The 26267-nt window shown below is 52.0% G+C and overlaps 1 protein-coding gene across 10 annotated transcripts in view; it reads left to right on the top strand.

Moving 5' to 3' along the window:
• Positions 1-26267, top strand: part of TCOF1 (treacle ribosome biogenesis factor 1) — a 42370-nt gene that overhangs the window by 6346 nt on the left and 9757 nt on the right. For 4 of the 10 annotated variants that reach the window (XM_030826571.1, XM_030826564.1, XM_030826561.1 and 1 more), the window contains exons 3-19: positions 122-261; positions 3530-3603; positions 4401-4587; positions 5216-5289; positions 7682-7912; positions 9857-10042; positions 10273-10467; positions 10612-10821; positions 10997-11212; positions 11372-11560; positions 11756-12004; positions 12097-12294; positions 14583-14720; positions 14907-15086; positions 15210-15410; positions 23622-23808; positions 25616-25752. In XM_030826571.1, coding sequence (XP_030682431.1) covers positions 122-261; positions 3530-3603; positions 4401-4587; positions 5216-5289; positions 7682-7912; positions 9857-10042; positions 10273-10467; positions 10612-10821; positions 10997-11212; positions 11372-11560; positions 11756-12004; positions 12097-12294; positions 14583-14720; positions 14907-15086; positions 15210-15410; positions 23622-23808; positions 25616-25752 — 2992 coding nt within the window. The remainder of the gene's footprint in view (positions 1-121; positions 262-3529; positions 3604-4400; positions 4588-5215; positions 5290-7681; positions 7913-9856; positions 10043-10272; positions 10468-10611; positions 10822-10996; positions 11213-11371; positions 11561-11755; positions 12005-12096; positions 12295-14582; positions 14721-14906; positions 15087-15209; positions 15411-23621; positions 23809-25615; positions 25753-26267) is intronic. The other 6 variants (XR_004033073.1, XR_004033074.1, XM_030826575.1 and 3 more) reach the window with 4 other exon arrangements.

Raw genomic sequence — 26267 nt, 5'->3', positions numbered from 1 at the left:
CACTGTTTAGATTCAATGCACATTGCCTTATAAGAGCTGGAAGGATGCGGGAAGGTCTAGTCAAATCTTGTGGAGTTGTTCTGTCACCCAGTTGGTATAGACAGTCACCCTTGTCCTGCAGAACCTCAGAGCTTGGTCGGAAGCGGAAGGCAGAGGAAGATGCGGCACTGCAAGCTAAGAAGACCCGTGTGTCAGACCCCATCAGCACCTCGGAGAGCTCGGAAGAGGAGGAGGAAGCAGAAGCCGAAACCGCCAAAGCCAGTAAGAGCCTTGCAGCTTTGGGAACAGGCTATGGAATATTGATTGTTCTAGGGTAGAGTCTACCTCCAGCTTCTTCTATTATCAGTAGAAGACCTAAAAGACCCTGGGGAGAAGATTGGGAGGGCACCACATATCTTTGGCAGTATTTGAGCCCCTCTTCTGTGCCAGGCATTATATCTCCAGGCTCTGGGGATGCAAGGCTGAACCAAAACAACCAGATGGGCCCTTCCAGTCTCATTTAGTGTTTGGGGCCCAGGAGCTGCCCTGTTGCAGACTTCCAGGTGATTCTTATTAGCTGGAAAGAAGACACATGTTCAGAAGTACTGCTGGAGGGATTTCAGAAAGCAGCTAGCAGACACATTTTCTGTGTGACCTGTGGGATGCTTTAGTAATTGCTGATCTTCGTGTTCTTTTAGAATTGTACCCATTAGCACTGGAAGGCTGTACTGGGCACTGGTTTTACACCGTTTGCAGGAGTAACTCAGTCAAAGCTTTTATAGCCCCTTCTTCCCCTAAGGTCCCAGGGCTCCTTGTACTTTCCCCAACAGCAGCCATAACTCCACAGAGGAATTGCTGTGTCTCCTGTGCATCGTATTATCTTCTTTTGCTTACATAGAAGACAAATTTCTGAATACTTATTTTTTATTTTTCAACACAAGGTCTCACCATGTTGCTCAGGCTAGTCTTGAACTCCTGAGCTCAAGTGATCTTCCTGCCTTAGCCTCTTGAGTAGCTGGAATTCCATGCATATACCACCATGCCCAGCTTCCTGAGCCTGCTTTTAAAGTGTTTGAGATCATACTGGATATATATTTTATTATTTTTTTGAGACGGAGTTTCACTCTTGTCACCCAGGCTGGAGTACAATGGCGTGATGTCGGCTCAGAGCAACCCCCGCCTCCTGGGTTCAAGTGATTCTCCTGCCTCAGCCTCCCGAGTAGCTGGGACTACAGGTGTGCACCACGACTCCCAGCTAATTTTGTGGGTTTTTTTCTTTTTTTTTTTAAGTAGAGATGGGGTTTCATGATGTTAGCCAGATTAGTCTCAGGTGATCCGCCCACCTTGGCCTCCAAAAGGGCTGGGATTACAGGCATGAGCCACTGCGCCCTAGATATATATCACTTAATTTTACATTATAAATGCAAAACGAGTTCACTTTGAACTGTAGAAGAGCATATGGAAGAAAACTTAAAGGTTTCTTGTTCTCCTACCCTGTTCCCCATCATTCCTAAGTGCGTCTCCTGGTAGGTAACCTTTAAAACTTCCTACTTTGCCTCTATAGTCATTCAAACATGTATTCATACATGCATATATACAGACCTGCATGCTGTTTGAAACACAAATGGTAAAATTTCGTACTGATTGGCTATTTGGTATTAATCAATTTTATAAGCTGTGATAATGAAAGTGTAATTACAATTTTTTTTTTTTGGTTTGGGGCTTTTTTGAGATGAGGTCTTACCATGTTGCCTGGACTGGCCTTGAACTCCTGGCCTCGAACTCCTAGCCTCAAGTGATCCTCCTGCCTCAGCCTCCCTAGTATGTAATTTTTTTAAAAAAGTCCTCACTAGGTTGGGCATGGTGGCTCACACCCACCAGTAATCCCAGCACTTTGGGAGGTCAAGGTAGAAGGATCACTTGAGCCCAGGAGTTGGAGACCCACCTGGGCAACATGGCAAAACCCTGTCTCTACAAAAAATTTAAAATTTAGCCAGGCATGGTGGCGTGTGCTTGTAGTTTCAGCTGCCTAGGAGGCCTGAGGTAGGAGGATTACTTGAGCCCAGGAGGTCAAGGCTGCAGTGAGCCATGACTGTGCCACTGCACTCCAGCCTGGGCAACAGAGCAAGACTGTCTCAAAAAAAAAAAAAAAAAAAGTAAGAAGAGTCCTCGTTGGCATCCTGGGCAACGGTGAGACTCCATCTCTGCAAAAAATAATTAGCTGGGCATGGTGGCATGCACTGGTGGTCCCAGCTACTGGGGAGGCTGAGATAGGAGGATCATGTGAGCCCAGGCATTGAAGGTTGCAGTGAGCTATGAATGTGCCACTGTACTCCAGCCTGGGCAGCAGAGCAAGACCCTGTCTCAAAAAAAATTTAAAAAAGGGTCCTCATTGAGAGAGAAACATGCTGAAGTATTTGTGGGCAACATTATAGGATATCTGGCATTTTCTTCAAAGTAATGCTTGATGGGGAAGGGTGAGTGAGATAATAGATGAGATGAGAAGATTGATCACAAGTTGCTAATGGTTGGAGCTGCCTGGTTCTTCCTTTTTACTTTTTTTACTTACTACTTAAAATTTTTCCATAATTACAGAAAGAGAGAGATGGAGTGAAGTGCCAGGAAAAGAATTAGATCATGCCATTCATCTCAGCAACATTCTCCTCAACAAAAAGAAATCTAAGATTTAGGGAGACAATACCCTGGTATAAAAGCTCTGAGAAGCCGGGTGCGGTGGCTCATGCCTGTAATCCCAGCACTTAGGGAGGCCGAGGTGGGCGGATCACGAGGTCAGGAGATCGAGACCATCCTGGCTAACATGGTGAAACCCCATCTCTATTAAAAATACAAAAAATTAGCCAGGCGTGGTGGTGGGCACCTGTAGTCCCAGCTACTTGGGAGGCTGAGGCAGGAGAATAGTGTGAAGCCAGGAGGCAGAGCTTGCAGTAAGCTGAGATTGTGCCACTGCACCCCAGCCTGGGCGACAGAGTGAGACTCTGTCCCAGTAAATAAATAAATAAATAAACACTAAGAATCAGTGAATATCAATATCTAACGGGGCCCAGGTGGCATTGTTCAGCCACCTGTCCACTAAGAAGCCATTTGAATTCCAGGCAACTTTCTCTGTGGACCTGGGGCTGGCTGCCTGCCTGACCACTGCCCCTTCTTGCCGAACAGCTTTCAGGGCTACAGTGTGGTGGCCTGTGTGATTGGTGCCCATTGCAGTGTGCAGTGCCCAGTAGGCAGCAAGAATGTGGGCCAGTCCTTTTCCCTCCGGGGGCCTCAACGTCTCATGCTGCAGGGGAGTTGGGAATCCATCAGGGATGCAGACACATAGCTTCATGTTACCGTCCTCTTCTCTCTTGCTCCTGGTGGACCTGGCTGATGCATCACAGAGCTCATTCCTGCAAGTCTGGGCTCAGCCTCAGATCCTCGTACCAGCACCAGGCAGCCAATACCAATAGAATTGTTAGGTGAGATGAAACCTGTTTGCCATTCATAGATGAGAAAAGCTCATCTGGCTTCTTTAGCAGATGTTTGTTTCTTGCAGCCCCAAGACTAGCATCTACCAACTCCTCAGTCCTGGGGGCAGACTTGCCATCAAGCATGAAAGAAAAAGCCAAGGTGAGTGGGACTGCCTTCCAAGCTATTGCCAATGGGATTTAAGGTGCCTGGCAGGGGACAGTCTTCCATGTCAGAGAAGGATAGGGTTGTGAGTAATTGCCCCACCTGGATTCAGAGCTCAACCTGTGTCACCAGTTGGGGGATCTTAGTCCCTTCACCTCTGTGGGCCTCAGTTTACTTTTCTATAAGATGAGGATGATGCCTGCTGCAGTGGGCCACTGGGCACATTCTACACCTGGGGTAGGCGACTTCTTTCCTCTTTCATGCCTGCATTCACCTGTTCACTCAACAGATCTTGACTAATACCCGTTATGTTCCAGGCACTGTGCCAGGTGTGGAGGCACCGTAGTGATCAAGACATCTGTGGTTCTGAAACTCTAAAAGCATTTTCCAAACTGGAAACTGCTCAAAAAACAAGGTGTCATTTTCTAATAATCCAGAAAGCAGAGTTAGATACATACATGTATAAAGAATTGTGCCTCTGCAATTGCCTGGAGCATTAGCAACAGTGTCTCAAAGTAATTATGAAATAATGATAAGATCAACAACAAACTGCTACTTACCACTTGGTAAATAACTACCATGTCCCAAGAACTGGGATTCTGTTCTCTCAACACCTCTGGTGAGAGGAGGTGCTGTTTTTAACCTCACTTTAAAGATTGGGAAACAGATTGAAGGGGTAGTTTACCCAAACTCACACAGCTAAGAAGTGGTAAGATTGGGTTCAGATACAAGTGGCCTGTGCTCTTAGTTCACCATGCCATACCAGATGTGTCTATCACTCTTGTTCTCTGTAGGCAGGGACAGAGAAAGCCGGCAAGACTGGGAACTCCATGCCACACCCTGCCACTGGGAAGACAGTGGCCAACCTTCTTTCTGGGAAGTCTCCCAGGAAGTCAGCAGAGCCCTCAGCAAATACTACGTTGGTCTCAGAAACTGAGGAGGAGGGCAGTGTCCCGGCCTTTGGAGCTGCTGCCAAGCCTGGTGAGAAGCCCCCACCTCTAGGAACCTAGTCCCCAGAACTTGGGCTGGTGAGGCAGGCCTAGGCATTGCTTTAAGTTCTGGGACATTTCTGGAATCAAAAGTTTGTCTCCATGACAGCCAGGTTCCTGCACCTTAGGCCTTTTCCCGTCCCCTAGACGAGGGAGGGTCAGCTTACAGGGACCTGGCCTCAGGCTGAACAGCCCACCTAGTCGTTGGAGCATTTTCTGCTTTATGACTCACTGGTGAGTTACAGAGACCACTGGCAGCTCAGAGACTAAACTGAAAGGCCTGGATTTGCCTCTGTTTCCTATGTAGAGTAGACATCTGTCTGGCCTGCATCAGTGGATATGATGGTGGATGGAGGTTCTGTAGACTGTCAGGTGCTGGTGCATGTTTGTTGGGTACCCTCACAGCCCTTCCCAGGGCCCCCAGAGATGTGTGGGAACATAGGGATGGTGATGGTACCCACCTCAGAAGGGGGCTTCACAGCTCAGTGCATGTGAGGCACACGAGGGGTGAGCACTCAGCACTTGGCTTTGATGAGCAGCTGGTTTGTGGGGAGGTGCTGGGGAGGGGCAGGTGAGGCTGGAAAGGGAGTCCCTCAGTCCCCTCCGTGTCCGATCCTCAGGGATGGTGTCAGCGGGCCAGGCCGACAGCTCCAGCGAGGACACCTCCAGCTCCAGCGATGAGACAGACGTGGAGGTAATTGCCACCCATCCCTAGGAGTTGCCCTCTCCCAGCCTCTAACCCTCCCAGGAGCCTGTCTGAGGCTTCAGACACCAGTGGGCCCAGATCAGTTCAGCAACTGTGGCAGGGTGACCAGGAGCTGGAAAGGCTGCAGCCGGGGAAGGGCAGGGAGAGGAGCCTGGTGCTGCTTGCTGCACTCTGAGTGTGAGATCAGCCCTGGGGGTGGGAGAGGGACACCCTCCTGCCTGTGAGACTAGACAAGCCTTCCTGGGAGAGGTGCCCTGGAGTAGGGCCTCAAAGCACAGTGGGCTTCACTAGGAAGGGGTGTGGAGGAGGCAGGGCATTCCAGACAGGAAATGGGGCAAGAACAGGGCCCAGGGGCAACAGTGTGGCTGTCGTGGTGTGGCTAGGGCTGCAGCTGCTGAGAGGGTTCGGGGCCCACTGGTGAATGCCAGGCCTGGACACTTGGCTAGAGTTGGGCAGGACTCTTGGGTTTGTGAACTTTGACCTGGAAAAGGTCTCCACAGGTTACTTTTTATTGTGTACCTACTAAGTGGCAGACCTAGGGAATATAGTGATGAGCAGGACAGAGTTCCTGCTACCATGGGGCAAGGGAGCGTCCCTCAGATATTTAACTGGTGATGGCTGCTATGAAGTGGAAATGTAGAGAGCCACGCAGGGCAGAAACTGACATTGATGAGTAGGCGTAAGCAGAAGGAATGGCATGTGCAGAGAAGGAGGCAAAGAGTTTGGTGCTTTTAAAGAACATTGATCTTTTTTAAGACAGTCTCACTGTGTCACCCAGGCTGGAGTGCAGTGGCGCGATCTTGGCTAGCTGCAACTTCCACCTCCTGGGTTCAAGCGATTGTCATGCCTCAGCCTCCCAAGTAGCTAGGATTACAGGTGCACGCCACCACGCCTGGCTAATTTTTGTATTTTTTGTAGAGACAGGGTTTCACCATGTTGGCCAGGCTAGTCTCGAACTCCTGACCTCAAGTGGTCCTCTTGCCTTGGCCTCCCAAAGTGCTGGGATTACAGGCATGAGCCGCCGCGCCTGGCCAAAACATTGATCTTTAAATGAGAGGGAGAAACCAGGCACGGTGGCTCACACCTGTAAGTGCAGCACTCTGGGAGGCCAAGGCAGTAGGATCATTTGAGGCCAGAAGTTTGAACCCAGCCTGAGCAATATAGTGAGACCCTGTCTCTACAGGATGTTATTTTTTAAAAAACAAATAAATTATGGGGAAAGTGACACAAGATGAAGTCCTAGGTAGACAGGGGCCAGATCTTCTGTCTGACCTTGAGGACCACCATAAGGAATTTGGGTTTTATTCTAGGGGCTGTGAGAAGCCATCCCAGCAAGGAGAGATGGCCTGATTTGCATTTAATAAGATTGCTGACTGCAGCCTAGGTTGGAGGGCAGTGCAGAATACAAGCAGTGAGACCATGTAGGAGACTATTGGAGTAATACTGGCATAAGAGGCTGGGGGCTGGGAGACCAAGGTGTCCACAGTTGGAAAGATGTTTTCGAGGGAAAACCAGCACAAGTCATGGATGAACTGATCTGGTGCCCAGGGAACTTCTCACTTTACTGTGCTGCCTGGCCCAGTAACCCTGTGAAGGTTGAAAACTCATCCCCATCTACCCCAGGCCTTACCAAGGGCTGCCCTTCACCTTCCATCCTCACCCTTGGGCCCTAGATACCACCAGCTGTAAGGACATCCCTGGCTTCTGTCACCCCGGGTCTTGCCAAAGGGAAGGGGACCACTCCCAGCCCTCCATAAACACACAACCTCAATGGGCTGAGGCTGTGCGGAGCTCCAGTAGCAGATGCCCCAGAAACCCAGGGCCGCAAGGGGTCTGATGGATCTCAGAGGTAGAAGTAGGGCACTGACTGCCTGGGAAATGTCTGAATTGTGGAAGTGTAGGAAAGGGCTCACAGAAGGAAGGAATTTGCCCAAGGTGTCCAGCAAGCCAGTGGCAGAGGTGGTGTTCACATCCTGAACTCCTGGCCCTCAGGATGGCTGCTGTGATCAGATACTTGAGTTTAAGGGGCAGACAGGATGAGCTCTCCTGATTGAGAGATGCAAGCCCTTCTCTCAGGCTGAGCCCTGTGTGTGCCAGGTGGGAGATGAGCATAATGGTTTTGAGATCTGTCCCAAAGTCAGACAGTCCAGGGTTCCAGTGGGGCTCTGCCCCTTCATATTGATCATGAGTGATTTTACCTCTTTAAGCCTCTTGTACTTTTCTGGAAAATGGGTCTAAAGCTATTAACTGTCTCAGGGAGTTACTTCAAAATCCAATGACATTAGGAAAGAGCTTTATCAACTGCTGAAGCACCTGATACAGAACCTTAGGGGGAAACAGTAATTATCATTCATTTTCTAATTCCATCCTCTTATTCCAGGGGAAACCCTCAGTAAAACCAGCCCAGGTCAAAGCCTCATCAGTTTCTACTAAGGAGTCTCCAGCAAGAAAGGCGGCCCCAGCCCCTGGGAATATGGGGGATGTGACACCCCAGGTCAAAGGAGGGGCCCTGCCCCCAGCCAAGAGGGCCAAGAAGCCAGAAGAGGAGTCAGAGAGTAGTGAGGAGGGATCTGAAAGTGAGGAGGAGGCCCCTGCAGGGACACCAAGCCAGGTGAGGCCTGGAGGAGGGCTGCCCCTTGGAGGACCTGCGGGTCCCCCAGCAGCCTGAGCACTCTCCCATGAGCACCTCTGCCACTGGAGTTGGGGAGAGGGAGGAGTACGGTGTGAAGTTGAAGAGCAAGAACAGCCTGCTTCCCACAGGGGAGTCTTGCACTCCGCTTTGTCTGTGACCAACTTTACCTCAGTTTCTCTGCCTCGTAAATGGGCCGCTGTCCTCGTCGCAGCCAGTCCTGCTGTGAGGGACTTGAGAAGTTTTGATTCCCTAATCCTCTGACTTCTCAGGACAAACCAGACCCTGAGCAGGCAAACACCATGTTAGCTAAAGGGAATCCAGTTCCCTTCTCCATCTGCTGGGAGCGGGCAGGGCTGCAGCCCCAAGGCCCTGGGTGCATCCCAAGGGCAAGACAGGGGGGCTGGAAAGCAATGGAAGTCAGAGCAGGAAGGAGGAAGAGTGAGGGTCACCCACCCAGCCCCAGGCCTGGGGCAGGACAAGGCGGGGGCATGCAGTAGATAAGCAGATCCCCTGTGTTAGCTGCTGGTGAATGGTAAAGAGGAAAGTTGGGTGGGGGACATAGGAATGGCAACTTGAAACAGAGTGCTCTGGGCTGGCCTCGGGAGAAGGCATCTCAGTAAAGACCAGAAGGAGGAAGCACTCTTAGGAAGGTCGTTCCAGGCAGGGGCTCAGCAAGTGTCAAGGCCCTGAGGTGGAAGTAGGACTAGGAATTGTGATAAATTGGTGTTCCCACCCCATCTACAGGGAGCTTCTCTACTCCTCGGCTATTTTGCAGTATCTGGGGGCTACACAGTGTTGGATGGGCATCCACTTTGAGAAGGAACACAAATGTGAATTTTTTTTTTTTTTGAGACAGAGTCTTGCTCTGTTGCCCAAGCTGGAGTGCAGTGGTGGCAATCATAGCTCACTGCAGCCTCACTCCTGAGTAGCTAGGAATACAGGCACACACCACCACACCCAGCTTATGTGTGTGTGTGTGTATAGACAGGGTTTCACTGTGTTTCACAGGCTGTGGACTCAAGCAGTCCTCCCACCTTGGCCTCCCAAGGTGCCGTGATTATAGGTATGAGCCACCGCACCTGGCCATAAATGTGAACTTTTATGTAAAATCTGCTTTCTCCGTGTTGGCTCAAAAATTTAAAAAGGAGCTAGCCAAGCAAGATATGTGTGGAGCAGCCTGCACCTTCTGCATGGGAAGCTCTTAGAAGATCAGAGCTGCTGTTTTCTAGGGTTGTTGGCCCAGGGCTGAACACCCAGGGCCTTCCAGGGAAGACAGGGCCTGCAGCCACCCTGCCAAAGCCCCAAGACAGTGCAGAGCCCCACCGAGGAGTTAGTGAAGAGGGGGCCAGGTGTGCAGACCTTGCCCCGTGAGGCTGAGGATGGGCTTCCCAGGGGTCCTGCTGCTGTCCATGTGCAGAAAGTCCAGTGAGGGCCTCCCTCAGTCCCTTCCACACTTTCAGACTGCCTCTTCATTCCTTCCCTTCCCTGGGCCTTTGCACAACCCGTCCCCACAGCCCAGTCTGATGATGCTCCCCATAAGCCAGTGCCTATGCCTGTGCCTCCAGAGCTCTCTGGCCAGTGGGAGCCCAGCAGAGGACAGGCTCTAACTACCCAGTGTGCTGGGGCACCAGGGAGAACCATGTTAAGGAAGTGGTGTCTCTTAGGGAGCCACAGGCTGAGGAGGCAGTGGCTAAGTGAAATGGAACAGGGGGCCTGAAGGCTCCAGGAGTGAGAATGTGGGAAGCTGATCAATTTTTGAGAAACCAGAAGGCCTGTGTGGCCAAGTATCAGTCAAGGTAGGGAGTGGGGAGGGAAGCAGGGGAAGTCTTAGGAGCCTCATTAAGGCCTCTGGACTTTATCCTAAAGGCATCACCAGAGAGTTGTCACAAGCAGGAGAGCAAGCTGCCCTTTCTTTTTCACTAGGTAAAGGCCTCTGAAAAAATTCTCCAGGTCAGAGCTGCCTCGGCCCCCGCCAAGGGGACCCCTGGGAAAGGGGCTACCCCAGCACCCCCTGGGAAGGCAGGGAAGCCAGAGGAGGACTCAGAGAGCAGCAGCGAGGAGTCATCTGACAGTGAGGAGGAGACGCCAGCTGCCAAGGCCCTGCTTCAGGTGAGGCCTGAGGAGGGAGACTCCATGCAGCCAGGCCCCTCCCCAGAAGGCCTTCTCAGGACTTGTTCCCCCACTCTGTGCCAGAGCCCCGGGCATGCCTCAGACCCCAGCCCCTTACTCCCCTCTCACTGTGTGGCATCATTTGCCCTATCTGGTCTTTTGTACCTGGTGTCCTGTGTCTCCTCACACGTGCATCCTCTGGGCTGTCTCCCCTTGTCTTGTTTCTCCAGGCGAAGGCCTCAGGAAAAACCTCTCAGGTCGGAGCTGCCTCCGCCCCTGCCAAGGAGTCCCCCAGGAAAGGAGCTGCCCCAGCACCCCCTGGGAAGACAGGGCCTGCAGTTGCCAAGGCCCAGGCAGGGAAGCGGGAGGAGGACTCGCAGAGCAGCAGTGAGGAATCGGACAGTGAGGAGGCGCCGCCTGCTCAGGTGAGGCAAAGGGGAGGGGTGGAGAGTGGCCACATGCCTAAACCCCAGCACCTGCATGGGTGTGGCCAGCTTTGCCACATCCAGCTCTTGTCTCCACACGTCCACCCTCCGAGCTCTCTCCCCTCATCCTGTTTCTCACTCCAGGCGAAGCCTTCAGGGAAGGCCCCCCAGGTCAGAGCTGCCTCGGCCCCTGCCAAGGAGTCCCCCAGGAAAGGGGCTGCCCCAGCACCTCCTAGGAAAACAGGGCCTGCAGCCGCCCAGGCCCAGGCGGGGAAGCAGGAAGAGGACTCAGGAAGCAGCAGCGAGGAGTCAGACAGTGACAGAGAGGCACCGGCAGCCATGAATGCAACTCAGGTGAGGCTGGAAGCTGCCCTGCATGGCCTGTGCCCTGCCTCAAAAGACTTCCTGTGGATTTGACTTTTCCTCTCTGAACCTAGAGCCTTGTGCGGCTGGCTTCGTTTGCTCTCCTCCCCTCACTCACATTCTCCTTCTGGACTCCCTCCCTAATCTTGTCCTTTGTGTCTCCCAGGTGAAGCCCTTGGGGAAAAGCCCCCAGGTGAAACCTGCCTCCACCACGGGCATGGGGCCCTTGGGGAAAGGCACCGGCCCAGTGCCACCTGGGAAGGTGGGGCCTACAACCCCCTCGGCCCAGGTGGGGAAGTGGGAGGAGGACTCAGAGAGCAGCAGTGAGGAGTCATCAGACAGCAGTGATGGAGAGGTGCCCACAGCTGTGGCCCCGGCTCAGGTGAGGCCCCTTCCTGTAAGGTTCTTTTTTTCCCCTCAGAGTAGAGCTGCCTGTGGCCTCCCAGCCTCACACTGGGACTCTGTCTACAATCTTAGTTTCTTAATGTCTGCACACACCTACCCTGGGCTCCCTCTCCCGATCCTGTGTATCTCATTCCAGGAAAAGTCCTTGGGGAAAATCCTCCAGGCCAAACCCGCCTCCAGTTCTGCCAAGGGGCCCCCTCAGAAGGCAGGGCCTGTAGCCATCCAGGTCAAGGCTGAAAAGCCCATGGAAGACTCGGAGAGCAGCGAGGAGTCGTCGGACAGTGCGGACAGTGAGGAGGCACCAGCAGCCATGACTGCACCTCAGGTGAGGCCTGGGGAAGGAGGCTGCCACATGGCCTGATCTGCCACACCACAGTCAGCCCCCCAGGGAGCTGTGCTCCCTCAGGCAGAGCATGGGTTCTGGATGGTGGGGCAGAACAGCAGTGGGGATCCACCTCAGAACAGATGGGGGACTCTGAGTTCAGGAACCTTCTCCAGCCTTTCTTTGGTGTCCCCTCAGGCAAAACCAGCTCTGAAAATTCCTCAGACCAAGGCCTGCCCAAAGAAAACCAATACCACTGCATCTGCCAAGGTCGCCCCTGTGCGAGTGGGCACCCAAGCCCCCCGGAAAGCAGGAGCTGCGACTTCTCCAGCAGGCTCATGCCCAGCTGTGGCTGGGGGCACCCAGAGACCAGCAGAGGATTCTTCAAACAGTGAGGAATCAGATAGTGAGGAAGAGAAGACAGGTCTTGCAGTAACCATGGGACAGGTGAGGCCTGTGTTTTCTGGGCGGGCCTCAGGGCCGCCCCTACGTGGTCCTTTGGACTCCTGGAGACACCTCTCTTCCACTTGTCATCCCAGGCGAAGTCTGTGGGGAAAGGCCTCCAAGTGAAAGCAGCCTCAGTGCCTGTCAAGGGGTCCTTGGGGCAAGGGACTGCTCCAGTACTCCCTGGGAAGACGGGGCCTACAGTCACCCAGGTGAAAGCTGAGATGCAGGAAGACTCTGAGAGCAGTGAGGAGGAATCAGACAGTGAGGAGGCAGCTGCATCTCCAGCACAGGTGAGGCCTAGAAGGAGCAGGCCCATCCCACCCACACCTGTTCCTGAGCCAGGGCTGAGGATGGGCTTGACTGGGGGCTAGTCTTGCCTGCAGATGTGCAGAAGCCTCAGAGGTAGCCTCAACACAGCTTCCTTCCCCATCTTTCACTCCATGTCTCTGCCCATCAGAGGTCCAGGGTCTCTGTCTTGTTTGCCTTTTGAGCTCCCGCTGATTGATTCCCTGTGGTTTTCACAAGCTCTGGAGTTCCCACCCTGCCAGCTGCTGCCCTTGTCTGGGGCTGCTGAGGCCCTGTTCCTCGGGGAAGTCCTGTCTCTGTGGAGCATGGGCATGCTCCTCCAGTGTGGAGTGATGGGGTTGAGGCAGAGGGTGTGAGCCTGGGCTGCACAGCATGACAGGTGAGAGCATCTAGGCCTTTTACAGGAGATGGCGGCATCTGAGCCATGGGCTGAAAGAGTTGGCCAGGTGAAATGGGAAGGGAGAGTGTTCCAGGCAGAGGAAGCAGTCTGTGCGAGGCCAGGGAATGAGAGAGTGCCTGGCTTGGGTGCCTTGCCACAGGCAGCACATTGTGGTGGGATGGCTGGCAGGGGTTTAGAGCCAGACCGCCTGGGTTCAAGTTTCAGCCCCACAGCCTGGCAAGTGCTGTAAGCCCTCAGAACCCTTACTCTCCTATAAACAGGAAATCAGCCCTCACAGGTTTGGGTGAGAATTTAGGTGAGATCTCACCTGCTACACCCAGCAAGGGACCTGCACACAGCAAGTTGTCTCTTCTGTCACCCTGACGATGGGCCAGGCTAATGTGGAACAGCTCAGGAGTCAGGTCTCCCAGCCTGGAAGAGCTGAGAGAAGATGGCTCACTCCCTGCACTCACCCACCCACTGTTTATTATTTTTAATTGTTGCTCTGTTTTTTTCTGTAACCACTCAGAAATTAGTCATTTCTTTTTTTCTCCGTACCAGAGCACACATTTCTACCGATTTTTTTTTTTTGTCCTCCTCTCATTGTTGACTTGTGGGACCCCAGGGTCCTAGGATTCCTCCATTGAGGTTTTTAAGCTCTGCAGGGGCCCCTTCCAGAGCTGCCTCTCCTCTTTCCCAAGCTGCAGGCACATTCCAGACCCAATGCCTTACAGTTTCATTATGCAGATCACTTAAATATTTGTCTTCCCTTCTGAGCCTCCCACCTGTACCATGAAGTGGGTGTTTTATTTTTATTTTTTGAACCATGGGCTATTTTGAAGTAAGCTGTTTAATTTCCAAATACCTGGGATTACCCAGGTTTCTTTTTGTTGATTTCTAATTTAGTCACATTGTGGTTGGAGAACATATTTTGTATGATTTCGATCCTTTTTTGTGTATTGAGACTTGTTAGGTCAAGTCAGTCTTGTGTCTTGTTTCTTGTGGAAAACATGGCTCCCCCCTGGAGGACTTACATGCTCTGCTGATGAGCACCTCGGCCTGAGTCATACTTGGTCCACACTGTAGGGAATCTTTCTTCTTGAAGTCCTGATTCTTCACCTCACATGACCTCATGTGTTTGAGGAATGCTGGGGGATGGGGATGTTTTCCAACACTGACCAGATGCCGTCCCTGAGTGAGGCAGGGGCCTTGAGATGCTGCCAGAGTCCTCGTTCTGTTTCACATTAGGCTTGCTGTCACTCCTGTCAAGGATCTCACTCTGGGAATTTCCCTCTTTTTTGCTCTCCTATTTGTTGGAGTCCCTGACAGGCCTTTTGGGGGTTCTCTGGATATCTGTTAAGACTAGGTTAAGCTGAAGAAAACCTTGAACAACAAGTATCTTGTTCTGCCGTGGCTGCTTGAGCTCCAGCTCTGACCTCAGCATTCCATCTAGCCTGGAGGAGGAAGAGACATGTTTCTGACCTTTTATGGCACTCAACTTACATTCTATGAACCAGAATTTAATGACATGGCCACCTAGCTGAAAGGGAGCCTGGAAAACATCTTTGTTTTAGGTAGTCTTGTGCTTAGCTAATGCTAAGGAAGGCACACACAATGAGTTTGAGTGTTTACTATGTTCCAGACATCATGTTGAACTCTGAATCTCCTATTTAGTCTTCTTCATAACCCATAAGTGGGCCTTATTATTATCTCCATTTGATAGAGGACTGAACTGAGGCCTAGTGAGATCAAGTGATGTGCTCAGGTTCACACACCTATTGCATGGAGGAGCCAGAATCCAGACTCGGGCTCCGGCTCCAGAGTCTGTATTCTTGGCTAGCTGCTTTACTCTATCTCACCTTCTCCCTCCTTAATTCCCTTTTCTCCACTCAGGTGAAAACCTCAGTAAAGAAAACCCAGGCCAAAGCCAACCCAGCTGCCGCCAGAGCATCTTCAGCAAAAGGGACAATTTCAGCCCCTGGAAAAGTTGTCACTGCAGCTGCTCAAGCCAAACAGAGATCTCCATCCAAGGCAAGTGGGGCCAGAAGCCACAGGAGGTGTGGAGGGTTGGGGTAGAGAGGAGGACCACTCACTGAGCCCAGCCAGGAGAAGGCCCGTGCATGGGCAGGCCACCCACCCAGAGTTGTGCCATGGTGGGGAGTGGGACCTGAAAGGAATCACTTCTGCCTCCAATACTGTTATCCCCCTGCAATTCAGGTGAAGCCACCAGTGAGAAACCCCCAGAACAGTACCGTCTTGGCGAGGGGCCCAGCATCTGTGCCACCTGTGGGGAAGGCCGTGGCTGCAGCAGCTCAGGCCCAGACAAGGCCAGAGGAGGACTCAGGGAGCAGTGAGGAGGAGTCAGACAGTGAGGAGGAGGCAGAGACGCCGGCTCAGGTGAGGGGGAGGGAATGGAGATCATCCCCTACATGGGATGTAACACCTTTGCCACATCCAGCTCCTGTCTCCTCACACATCCACCCTCCAGGCTCTCTCCTCTCATCCTGTTTCTCACTCCAGGCGAAGCCTTCACGGAAGACCCCCCAGATCAGAGCTGCCTTGGCTCCTGCCAAGCAGTCCCCCAGGAAAGGGGCTGCCCCAACACCTCCTGGGAAGACAGGGCCTTCGGCTGCCCAGGCAGGGAAGCAGGATGACTCAGGAAGCAGCAGCGAGGAGTCAGACAGTGACGGGGAGGCACCAGCAGCTGTAACCTCTGCCCAGGTGAGACTTGCCAGGCCTCTGAGCCACCAATACCCACTCCTCAGAACGGGGGTATAGGGCTGGGCGCAGTGGCTCACACCTGTAATCCTAGCACTTTGGGAGGCCGAGGTAGATGTATCACTTGAGGTCAGGGGGTCAAGACCAGCCTGGCCAACATGGTGAAACCCCGTCTCTACTAAAAATATAAAAATTAGCTGGGCATGGTGGCGGGTGCCTGTAATCCCAGCTACTCGGGAGGCTGAGGCAGGAGAATCCCTAGAACCTGGGAGGCAGAGGCTGCAGCAGGCCAAGATCACGCCACTGCACTCCAGCCTGGGCAATGAGAGTGAGACTGTCTCAAAAAAAAAAAAAAAAAAAAAAAAAGAAGAAGAAGAAGAAAAGTGAAAAACCGGGGTTTAGGGCCAGGTAAGGAAAAGGAAGGAAGGCCAGGTTAAGGCTTAAGCCTCCAGCTCCACCATGCCCTCCTCCCTCTGCTGTCATCCACATCTCCTTAGGTAAAACCTGCTACTAAAACCCCCCAAACGAAGACTTCCTAGCTAAAAGTGTCCTGGGTCTATATCTAGATCGAGGTCTCCACCAGCTCTATAAGCTAGGCTAGTATCTCCCACCAAGGTAATGAGACCAAGAATCTACATGTTAGTTATTGTGCATACGTTAACGTAATACAAAATGACTCTCCCTGTCAGAGTCCCAGGGAAGCTTGGAGTGTGGCACAGGTCCCCCTGAGGTCCTGGAGAGATGGAGGAAGTCTCGTCCTGCACATTGGCCCGGAGCCTCACATAGGCAGGCGCATCTTCTCAGGCAGGGCTTGTCTAGCTTAGTGCAAAGCCTGGACCCTGGAGGGTGGGGAGAAAGAAAATCTGAACAATTCCCTCTGTCTGCTTGCAGAAGATAGGAGGGCTTGCTACATCCTACAGAAGTGTAGGACGACAAACTCCAGCACTGCCAGGGCACAGGTGTGTGATGGACATGACTGATGCAGGCCTGGCAGAAATGATAGATGTCGGCTGGGTGCGGTGGCTCAAGCCTGTAATCCCAGCACTTTGGGAGGCCAAGGCGGGCAGATCATGAGGTCAGGAGTTCGAGACCAGCCTGGCCAACATGGTGAAACCCTGTCTCTACTAAAAAAAAAAAAATACAAAAATTAGCCAGGCGTGATGGCAGGCACCTGTAGTCCCAGCTACTCAGGAAGCCGAGGCAGGAGAATCGCTTGAACCCGGGAAGCAGAGGTTGCAGTGAGCGAGATCGTGCCATTGCACTCCAGTCTGGGCAACAGAGTGAGACTCTGTCACAAAAATAAAGAAAAGAGATGATAGATGTCAGGAGAGATGGTAGATAGTGGTAGCAAGTAGGGCAGACCGGGGAGCCCTTGCCCCATCCAGAGGGACAGTTCCTATCAGCTTCAGCCGGTCATGACTGTGGAAATGGACCCTCTGTGTGGCCAGATCTTCCATTTCTTAAGGGAAGCTGGAAGTCCCTGTGCCAGGCCAAGCTCCATAACCTCTTAGATTTGTTTTCTTCATGAGTAAAACAAGCACTGAGATGAATGCTCCCTAGCCCTAACCTCTGCCTTTGATACACCAAACCAACAATTACTGGGGGTGAAAGACATTGGCCCTGCCCTCAAGGAGCTCACAGTCTGTGGGGCAAGACAGGTGACCAGATTATCGCAGAGTATGCTAGTGGTGCTGACAGCTGAAAGAGCAGGTCTCTGAGAGGCCAGAAGAGGAGGAGATAATTGAGCTGAACCTGAAGGATGAGCAGGCACAAAAGTGGAGAGGGCCCCTCAGTGTGTGCAGAGGAGCTGGGCATGAAGGCGCATGGTCACTGAAGGCAGCTGTCCTGTAGGCCGTAGGCCCTCCCAGGTGCTTGTTACTGGTAGATTTATGGAGGACCTAAATGCCAGACTAAGACATAGGCCCCAGCCGTGTTTTGGCCTGTGTAGTTTTTTTGTCTTTAAGTTTTCAACAAGTTCTTCTATCAGTCAGAATGGCCTAAGCTGCAGGAGAAAGCCCCATTCAAAAGAGCTTAAATAAAGGGATTGACTTTCTTAAAGTGCACAAAGTCCCAGGTTCCAGCTGCTGAAAAGCTGGTTCCTTCAGCTGAGTGTCGGTGGTGACCAGATTTCTTCCATCTCTGTGCTCCACCAGCTTTATGGTCATAGCAGAGCTGCAGCATCTCCTAAAGTGCTGGGGGCAGGCCGGGCACAGTGGCTCACACCTGTAATCCCAGCACTTTGGGAGGCTGAGACAGGCGGATCATTTGAGGTCAGGAGTTCAAGACCAGCCTGGCCAACAAGGCGAAACCCCATCTCTACTAAAAATACAAAAATTAGCTGGGCCTGGTGGCACCGGCCTATAATCCCAGTTGAGGCAAGAGAATCACTTGAACCCAGGGAGGAGGAGGTTGCAGCCTGGGCAACAGAGTGAGCAGAGCAAGACTCCATCTCAAAAAAAAAAGAGATTAGGGGGTAGACTTAAGGCTACTGAGACCTCAGGCTGGACGTACTACCGCCTTAGCCATAGACAAGAGGCCGGTAGTTCCCAAGACTGGCTGGGAGGAGAGCCCACCCTCCCTGATGCATGTGGTAGGAGCCACTGAACAGTGAGGGTTCTATTAGCAAGGAACAGATGCGGGCACGGCTGTTAGGAGGCAGCCTGCAGTGTGCATTGTAGTTGTCCCATTTAAAAATTGGAAATGACATGTACGAATCTTCCAGCTTCTCTTGAGAAATTGGAAGCTCAGGCAGCCTGGGTCCAACTTTTTTGGCTAGGCTGAGTAGGGAAAAGGGGGGCCCCCATTCCAGTAGGGACCACTGAGCTGCCATCACCACCAGCATTTCCATCCAGATCTCTGAGTCCTCCTCTGACTGCAGTGCTCATCGGTCCAGCCCCCATCATCATGCCTGCCCCAGCAGGAGGGGATGGTAGCCAGTGGAACACTTCTCAGCGGCTCCTGCTTTTGGCTGGGGGTGTTACAACCAGAGGTGAACTGTGCTGGGACCACTGGCTTGTGCCTGCAACCTTGTCCCAGGCTGCTGTCACCTCTTGTCGAGACACTGGGCCAACAGCCCTGCAGCCCTCAGGTTTTAGCTGCATTGGAGTCATAAATCCCTTTCATGTTCGGAGTCAGCTCTGGAAGGAGCTAGCAGGGTGGAAGCATATTTCCAGTGGCTGTGGGGCAGGTCAGGCCAGCAGGTATCCCTGTGCATGTGCAGGAAGGGGCCACGCTGCCTCTCCTGGAAACCAGAGTGCCTGAGGGTCATTGCCTACTGGCTGTTTCCCCCTCAGCAAATGCCCCTCTCCCCAACCACGTGCTTATCCAGGTCTTGTCCCCTCAGAAGGACAGTAACTCCAAACCTTCCAGAAGCAAGATCCTGGCCCTAGCACCTCCAGAGAGGAACATGGAGGGGTCCTCAGAGAACAGTGGGGAAGAGCTGCCACTGACCCAGGTATGCCATGCCTTCTCTCTGCAGATGCTGCAGGATCAGAGCTGGGCTGGCAGGCCTTGCAGGAGAGGGCAGATCTTTCCCATAGGGAAAATCTTGCCATATTTAAACAGCACCTCACAGCTTCCAGAGCTCCTTCCTCTATTGTGACATTCATCTGAGCCCTGTGAGGCAGGCAGCAGTGCACAGTTAAACATACAGGCTTCAGAGCCAGGTGGTATTGGGGCGAAGCCCAGCTCTACCACCCAACAGCCCTGTGGTCCTGGGCAGATGCCTTTTCCCCTGTGTGAGGCTCAATGTTTCAGCCATAAAATGGGGACAGTACTGGCACCTCCCTCCTGCCTCTGTGCACTGGTGCCAGCACACAAGGTACTTACCACAGTCCCCTGCCTAAGAATGGGTGCCTGTTAACTGTGAGAAGGGCAGGGAGTGTTGCCCCATTTGACAGATTGGGAATCAAGCCTTAGAGTTGAAGCAGTTTCCCCAAATTCTCATGATTCATAAGAGGCTGAGGAAAGGTGCAAACGCTGGTCCCCTGGCTCCCTATATCTCTCTGTTTTCTGTTTATGACCGGGAGTCTTCTCGAATCCCATGAGCTTTGCCCAGGACCCTCTCTCAAGCACCTGTGGCATACTTTCATGTGCTCCACTGCACCCAGAGCTTAAGCCACAGTCCTGCCCAGGCTACACCCCCAAGGGTGAGACTAGGCCCACCTTATCTCCCTGTACTCCAGAGGCCCAAATCAGCCATGCTGGTGTGGTCCAAGCTTCTGTGTGAACCCTGGCCCTCCCATCAGACAGCATTACCCTTTGTCCTCCTCTAGCCCCAAGCTCCCAGAAGCTTCTGCCAGGTACCTCAGAGCACCAGCTCCCCTGTCCCAGGGCCTAACCACAGATCCTGGAGTTCTGCAACCTCCAGACCAGAGTGGTCCCATGAACCACCTCCCCTTGAATATCACATACCACATTGTTATCAATTCATCATTAAGGTCAGATGCTGTTTGCACACCTCCAGCAATAGGGTGCTCACTGCCTCTCACTTTCCAATAGCACAGATGACAAAAGTAAAGAACAACCACCACCATCGGTAACTCCCTGTATTTGCATTTTTCTGTTTAATCTCCACAACAGCCCTAAGAGGGTGGCTCCCTTTGTTGTTTGCGTTTTAAGGAACTGGGAATGAGGCTCAGAGAAGTTGAGGGACCTGTCCCAGCATCACATGGCTGATGACAAGGGGACAGACCTGGTGTTTGAGCCCAGGCCATTCACATTCTGACCCGTTGCCTGGTGCTGCCCCGACACTCTCCTCTCCTGGGCTTGGGCATTGCCCTCTGGCTCTGTGTGGAGGCTTTACGAGGCCACCTGCCTCTCTGAGGGATCTAAACAACTGGGAGGGAGGGGACCGCACCCCCTTTCTCTGTGGGGGTGGACTAACACAATTAAAATGAACATCCTGCTTAAACTGAACCATTTAATTGGTATGTTAGTCCTGAAGATTCTGGAGTCTCTATTTAAAAAGCAGAAAGAAAAGAAGTCAGCGGTTTGTACATTCCCCCAGGAGGATTCGGGGAAAACGGGCATAGCCCAGGGAAGCTGGGCATAGCCAGGGGAAGCTGCATCCTATTCCTGATTGAGAGATTTTTAGTTCCTAATCCCCAGCTCACCAATTATGATTATTTTCATTATTGTACATTTATTGAGCACCTCTCTATTGACAAGTTTCAGTCTGATTTTATTAGCCCATCAGTGGGGAAAGGGATTGAGGCCAGGGTGGTGGGCAGAGCCCCAGGCTAGGAGGCAGGGGTAGATACTTTGGCTCCATTCCTAGACCCCTCACTGTGCCTCCGCCCTGTTGTGCAGAGTAGACCTCAGGCCAGAGTCTGTGCTGGGGTCAGGATAGCTTCCAGATTTAAAAACAAGTATGTGAGGTGATGCATATGTTAAATAATTTAGCTATTCCACAATGTGTATGTGTATCAAAACATCATGTAATATACCACAAATACATGCAGTTTCACTTGTCAGTAATATAATTTTTTAAGGCTAACTTCTTCTATTAGTTTGTCAAAGACGTAGGCCCTGCTCTTGAAGTTTTAGGCTGAATCAAAGAAAAAGGAAACCTGTAAGAAACTAAATTCGGGTGTTAAATTGAGGCCTAGCATAATTGGTTCTAGAAGGAGCTCCAGTCTGGTGCCTGGAGAATAAATTCTAATCCTGGCTCTGTCACCAGTTTGCTGGGTACCCTGGGTGAGGCCACTTGCCTTCTCTGAGCCTCATTCATCTCAATCTCTGGGATGAGACTTCTTGGGTGGGTGGGGTGGACCTTGAGGCTCCAGGCCACATCCCCAGAGAGTAGAATTTCTCAGTCCCCTGGAGTGGGGTTGGCCTAGGTATGTTAACCAACCCCAGGCAGTTCTGAGAGAGGTTCTTGGAGTGTTTGTTGCCTTTGTGCCTTTGTCCCTTGCCAGGGTCCACAGCCTAGGCCATCAGCCCCCTCTCCCCACTCTGTGCCCTGGACTTGTTGGAATGAAGGCACAGTTAGAATGAGCTCAGCCTTGACAGGAGGGGGTGAGCACTGTCCAGAAAGCCCCTAGGTTTGGTTCTGCAGGCATCAGACCTACAGGTAGGAGGGGTATCCCTGGGTTCCCTCTGGGTTCTTACTGCCCAGCACCTGTACGGAGGTACAACCAAATGTTCAGGCAGTGCTGGTTTTGCTGCTTCACTCCCATCAGTATTTTTCTAACTGACCCCAGAACTACCTTCCTGTGTATACTGTGCTTTGCAGTTTCCACAGTGCATTAGAACCCCTCCAGTGAATGAGCCCAGGCTGGGATAACTACTAGCCGTTTCGTTAAACAGGAAACTGAGGATCAGAAAGTTGAGGGGCTTGACCACACAGTGAAGTCATGAGAGAGGCATAATGAGAAGCAGGTCTCCCCCTATACCCTGGGCAAGCTTCACTGCCCACCTTTATAAACTCTAAAGACTAATGCCCCACCCTGACCCCCCACAGCCAAGCCCTCTGCACCACCTCCTCCTACGGCCCAGAGGCCCAGTGGGGTGGCGTGGGCAGGTGGAACTAACAGGAGGCTTTTGCTGCTGAGCTGCTTTTAACATCCCAAGACGCTATTGTTTGCCTCAGTGGGTTCGTTGCTTCTCTTCGTCCCCGACAATCTGTTCCTGTCTTCACATATATATAGATCCCCCCTCCCTCAACTGTAAGCCTTCTCCCACTTTCCATCCTTCTCTTTTTTATATCGTGGGAAGGAAGGCTCTGGAAGTGGCAGATCAGAGCAGCCGTGGGGGAGGCTATTTGGCAGGGGTAGGAAAGGCCTAAGCCCAGAGAAGCTTCCACCCTCATGCAGGTACCTTTCTGTTTTACTTTTTACTTTATGCCTCTCCACAGCACCTTAGCACCCTGAGGAGCCAGGTGTGCTAAGTCAGGCTCGGGGTAAACAGGATGGTGAAGCAGAGACCAGTCTGGACCTGACTCCACTCCTTTCTTAGCCTCAGGCAGCTGCCTCTTCCTGCCCTCCAGCTCTTCACTGGCCAGAGAGGGAGCAGAGCTCAAACCAGATCTGACATTTGGGGAATGGAAAGTAGACCTAACCAGCTCCCTGGCTCACAGCCATGTGTGTTCTCGTTAGCTGGAGGTTCGGGAAGGAAATGGGCCTGGAGATGCTGCCCTCGTGTGCAGTGAACATGTTCAGGGATGGTGCAGTTCAGAACCAGACTGGCCTGCAGAATACCAGGGAGCTGCTATTGCTTGTTTGCTTTTTCTTTTACTGTTTCCTTGGAAAATTTAAAGCATACCCAAAGATAGAATAATGTAAAGAACCCTCACGTACCATCCCCAGCCTCAACAGTTAGGAACCTCCTGAGCAGGCTCGTTTCACGCAAACCCTCCACTCAGTTCCCCAACGCCCCTGGATTACTTTGCAGCCAGTCTCAGACATGTCAGCTCATCCACCAGGATTTCAGTATGCAGCTCTCAGTTATAAGGACTTTTGTAAGCACAACTACGATACAGTGTCACACTTAATAAGTTGATCTACCCAGTCAGTGTCCCTATTTCCCTGATTGTCTCATGGAGTTCAGTTAAAGGCCACATACGGCATTGAGTTATTAATCCTCTAAGTCTTAATCTGTTGGTTCTCACCCACTCACCCAACCCTTGTTTCTCTTGTGCATTTTTTTGTTGAAGAAACTGAATTGGTATAGCTGGGGAGTTTCATCCTGGGCCACGTATCAGGAGGGCTGCGTCAGAACCTCTGGGGGTGGGGGCAACTAGACTGTAAATACCTCCCCAGGTGAATTGCATATTCCAACCAGGCAGCCTTGGAAAACTGCTTAGACCACCCCCTGCATTCAGCAAGTAACTGTCTCTGAAGCCAGCCGGGGAAAGAAGGCAGAATTGGACATTCTGGCCTTGGCTTTTCTTCCAGTAGGGACAGCAGCCTTGGGTCGCTCCTTTTCCCTCTGGGCTTGTGATTTTCCCACTTGTATAAGGGAGCTGATCCTACTGAATATAGGGCTTCACTGTGAGAGTCAGGTGGGCTCTGTGAGTTGTGAAGTGCTGTGCTGGGTCTTAGCAGATGTGTGGGGTGGGAGGGGGCACCCTGGGCAGCTGGAATGGCTTCTGTGCCCAGCTGGCCCTGAGCTCAGTGGACCCCTTGCCTTGTAAAACACTCCCTAACCCCATTACCTCCTTTCCCTGGCCAAGCCTTTAATCACTGGGTGGGTGTTTTGTTTTTGTTTTTCAAGGTGATTAAACCCCCTCTGATTTTTGTCGACCCTAATCGTAGTCCAGCTGGCCCAGCTGCTACACCCGCACAAGCCCAGGCTGCGAGCACCCCGAGGAAGGCCCGAGCCTCGGAGAGCACAGCCAGGAGCTCCTCCTCCGAGAGCGAGGATGAGGATGTGATCCCCGCTACACAGTGCTTGACTCCTGGTGAGCGCAGTCCCTATGCAGTGGTGGGAGGGGCTGCCAGCACTGCCCCACATTGAGGCCCAGAAGAGACAGGACGCTGGCTGAGTCACATAGCAAGGTGTTGGTCGGGAGGGGCTTGGGGTCAGGTCTCTGGGCCCTGCATTAGCCATTCTGATTAGGGCCTGGCTCAGACCTGCAGTTCTGGGGGAATAGTTGCTAGGGCTTTTCTGTGCCAGCCCCAGGCATGGAACCCAGACCAGTGGCTAGAAGCTGCAGGGACCAGGTTCCTACATAGTCTAAGGAAGAATTCTGTCTCAGTTGACTGCCTGTGGAACAAGTGGTCAGGGTGGTAGTGAGCTTCCCGTCCTTGGTGGCATGTAAAGTGGGTTAGGCAATCCCTAAGCCAGAGACATTACAGGGAGAGATTTCATCTGTCAACGAGAGACAGGACCAATCTGAGGTTTCTTTGACTTCTGAGAATCTGTGATTCTACCAATGACAGCAGGAAAAGGGTTAATGTTACTATTACAGTTATTATAACAGTTTTACAAGCAATAATACCTGATCCTGATAGGATAATTTAAAAATACAGGCCGGGTGCAGTGGCTTACGCCTATAATCCCAGCACTTTGGGAGGCTGAGGCAGGCAGATCACCTGAGATCAGGAGTTCAAGACCAGCCTGGGTAACGTGGCGAAACCCCGTCTCTACTAAAAATACAAAAAATTAGCCTGGCGGGCGCCTGTAATCCCAGCTACTTGAGAGGGTAAGCCACGAGAATCGCTTGAACCCCGGAGGCAGAAGTTACAGTGATCCGAGATGTGCCACTGCACTCCAGCCTGGGCGACAGCGAGACTGTCTCAAAAAAACAGAAAGCAGACAAAATACAGATTACTGCTGGGCATGGTGGTTCACACCTGTAATCCCAGCACTTTAGAAGGCCAAAGTAGGAAGATCACTTGAGCCCAGGAGTTGAAGACCAGCCTGGGCAACATAGTGAGAGCCCTATCTCTACCTATCTACCTACCTACATACATATATACATATACATATATATACATATACATATATATATGTATGTGTGTGTATATTTTTTAATAAAAATACAGATTAGCACATAAGAAACTATATCACCTGTAATTCTGCCCCAAAAATTACTGTTAACATTTGACACATGCTAACTTTATAAAAACCTAAGATATATGTGTGTTTTTAAAGCAAGGCCATACCGTATCTAACACTCAGTAACCTTTACTGGATATTTTATGACATCAGGTTTTTTTTTTTCATCTTCGCATATTTGCAGCACAATTCCTAATGGCTACAAAGAAATCCCTTGGGTGGACATGCCACAGTATGTGTAGCCAGCACCATGTTGGAGGAAGCAGAGGGTTTTGTTTCAGGGTGGAGGGGTGAGGGAGTTGGCTGTTATAAACAGTGCTTTGAAGAACATGCATGTAACCAGGCCTCTGCAGATAACCACGGGGACTCTTAGGAGAGACAATTTTAACTGCCAGGAGAGTCATTTGGTGCCGGTGCTCTGGCCCATTGCTCAGGAGTGGCAGCCCGACCAGCTGGGAGGGGAGGGGATGAGGAAGCCTGGGGTCACCCCCAGAGCAGCCATTTGAGCTCCCTGAGGCTTGTTAAATGACATAATGACATCTCCTGCCTGGGAGGCTTGGAGAGGGGAGTAAACAAGCTTCTGCCTCTGTAAGGCCTGAGCACAGCTCTAGATCACCAGCACAGGCCGGTAAATTGGGTTATTGCCACTGCTGAGGAGGCAATGGGGCTTTTGTGCCCTGATGTGCCCACGTCTTGCTCCATTTCAGGCATCAGAACCAATGTGGTGACCATGCCCACTGCCCACCCAAGAATAGCCCCCAAAGCCAGCATGGCTGGGGCCAGCAGCAGCAAGGAGTCCAGTCAGATATCAGATGGCAAGAAACAGGAGGGACCGGCCACTCAGGTACCTGGTGGGCAAGGGAGGGTAGTGCAGGCCAGTGGGGTGGGGCCCTACTTCCATACTTACCCACATGTGCTGATGGGATGGCCTGCAATTGCTGTCACCCCCACACTCCAGAGGTCGTGGCCTCACAGCCAGAGGCTTTCTGGCCTCCTAGCTACAACCCCCCAAATCACCTTTGAGTTATGAGGAAGAGTAATCTGGGGACACAGCCTCCTGGCCAAGCAAGCCCTGCAGCGCTCGAGTCCCTCATGAGATTTTCCAACGTAGTGGGGCTTTTGGTATTTTTTCTTCCAGTTTTGGAATGCCATGAACAAAAGTTGCCATTTTTTGGTGTTTGTAATAGTGACTTCAGCATTCTTCCCAGCCTTCACCATCTTCAGTGCATTTTTATTTGGTCCTTGCCTGAATCTAAAAGCTGGGCATTTTAGGGTTAATGGCTGGTGCATTGTTTAGATCATAAAACTTAGCACACATCCCCACCCCGAGGGCTGTGACGTGACCAGCATTCAGCAAGG

Source organism: Nomascus leucogenys, chromosome 2 (assembly GCF_006542625.1).
Source record: "Nomascus leucogenys isolate Asia chromosome 2, Asia_NLE_v1, whole genome shotgun sequence".
In the NCBI taxonomy this organism is placed as follows: domain Eukaryota; kingdom Metazoa; phylum Chordata; class Mammalia; order Primates; family Hylobatidae; genus Nomascus; species Nomascus leucogenys.
The sequence above is the reverse complement of the archived record's forward strand: the minus strand, read 5'-3'. Positions and strand labels throughout refer to the sequence as shown.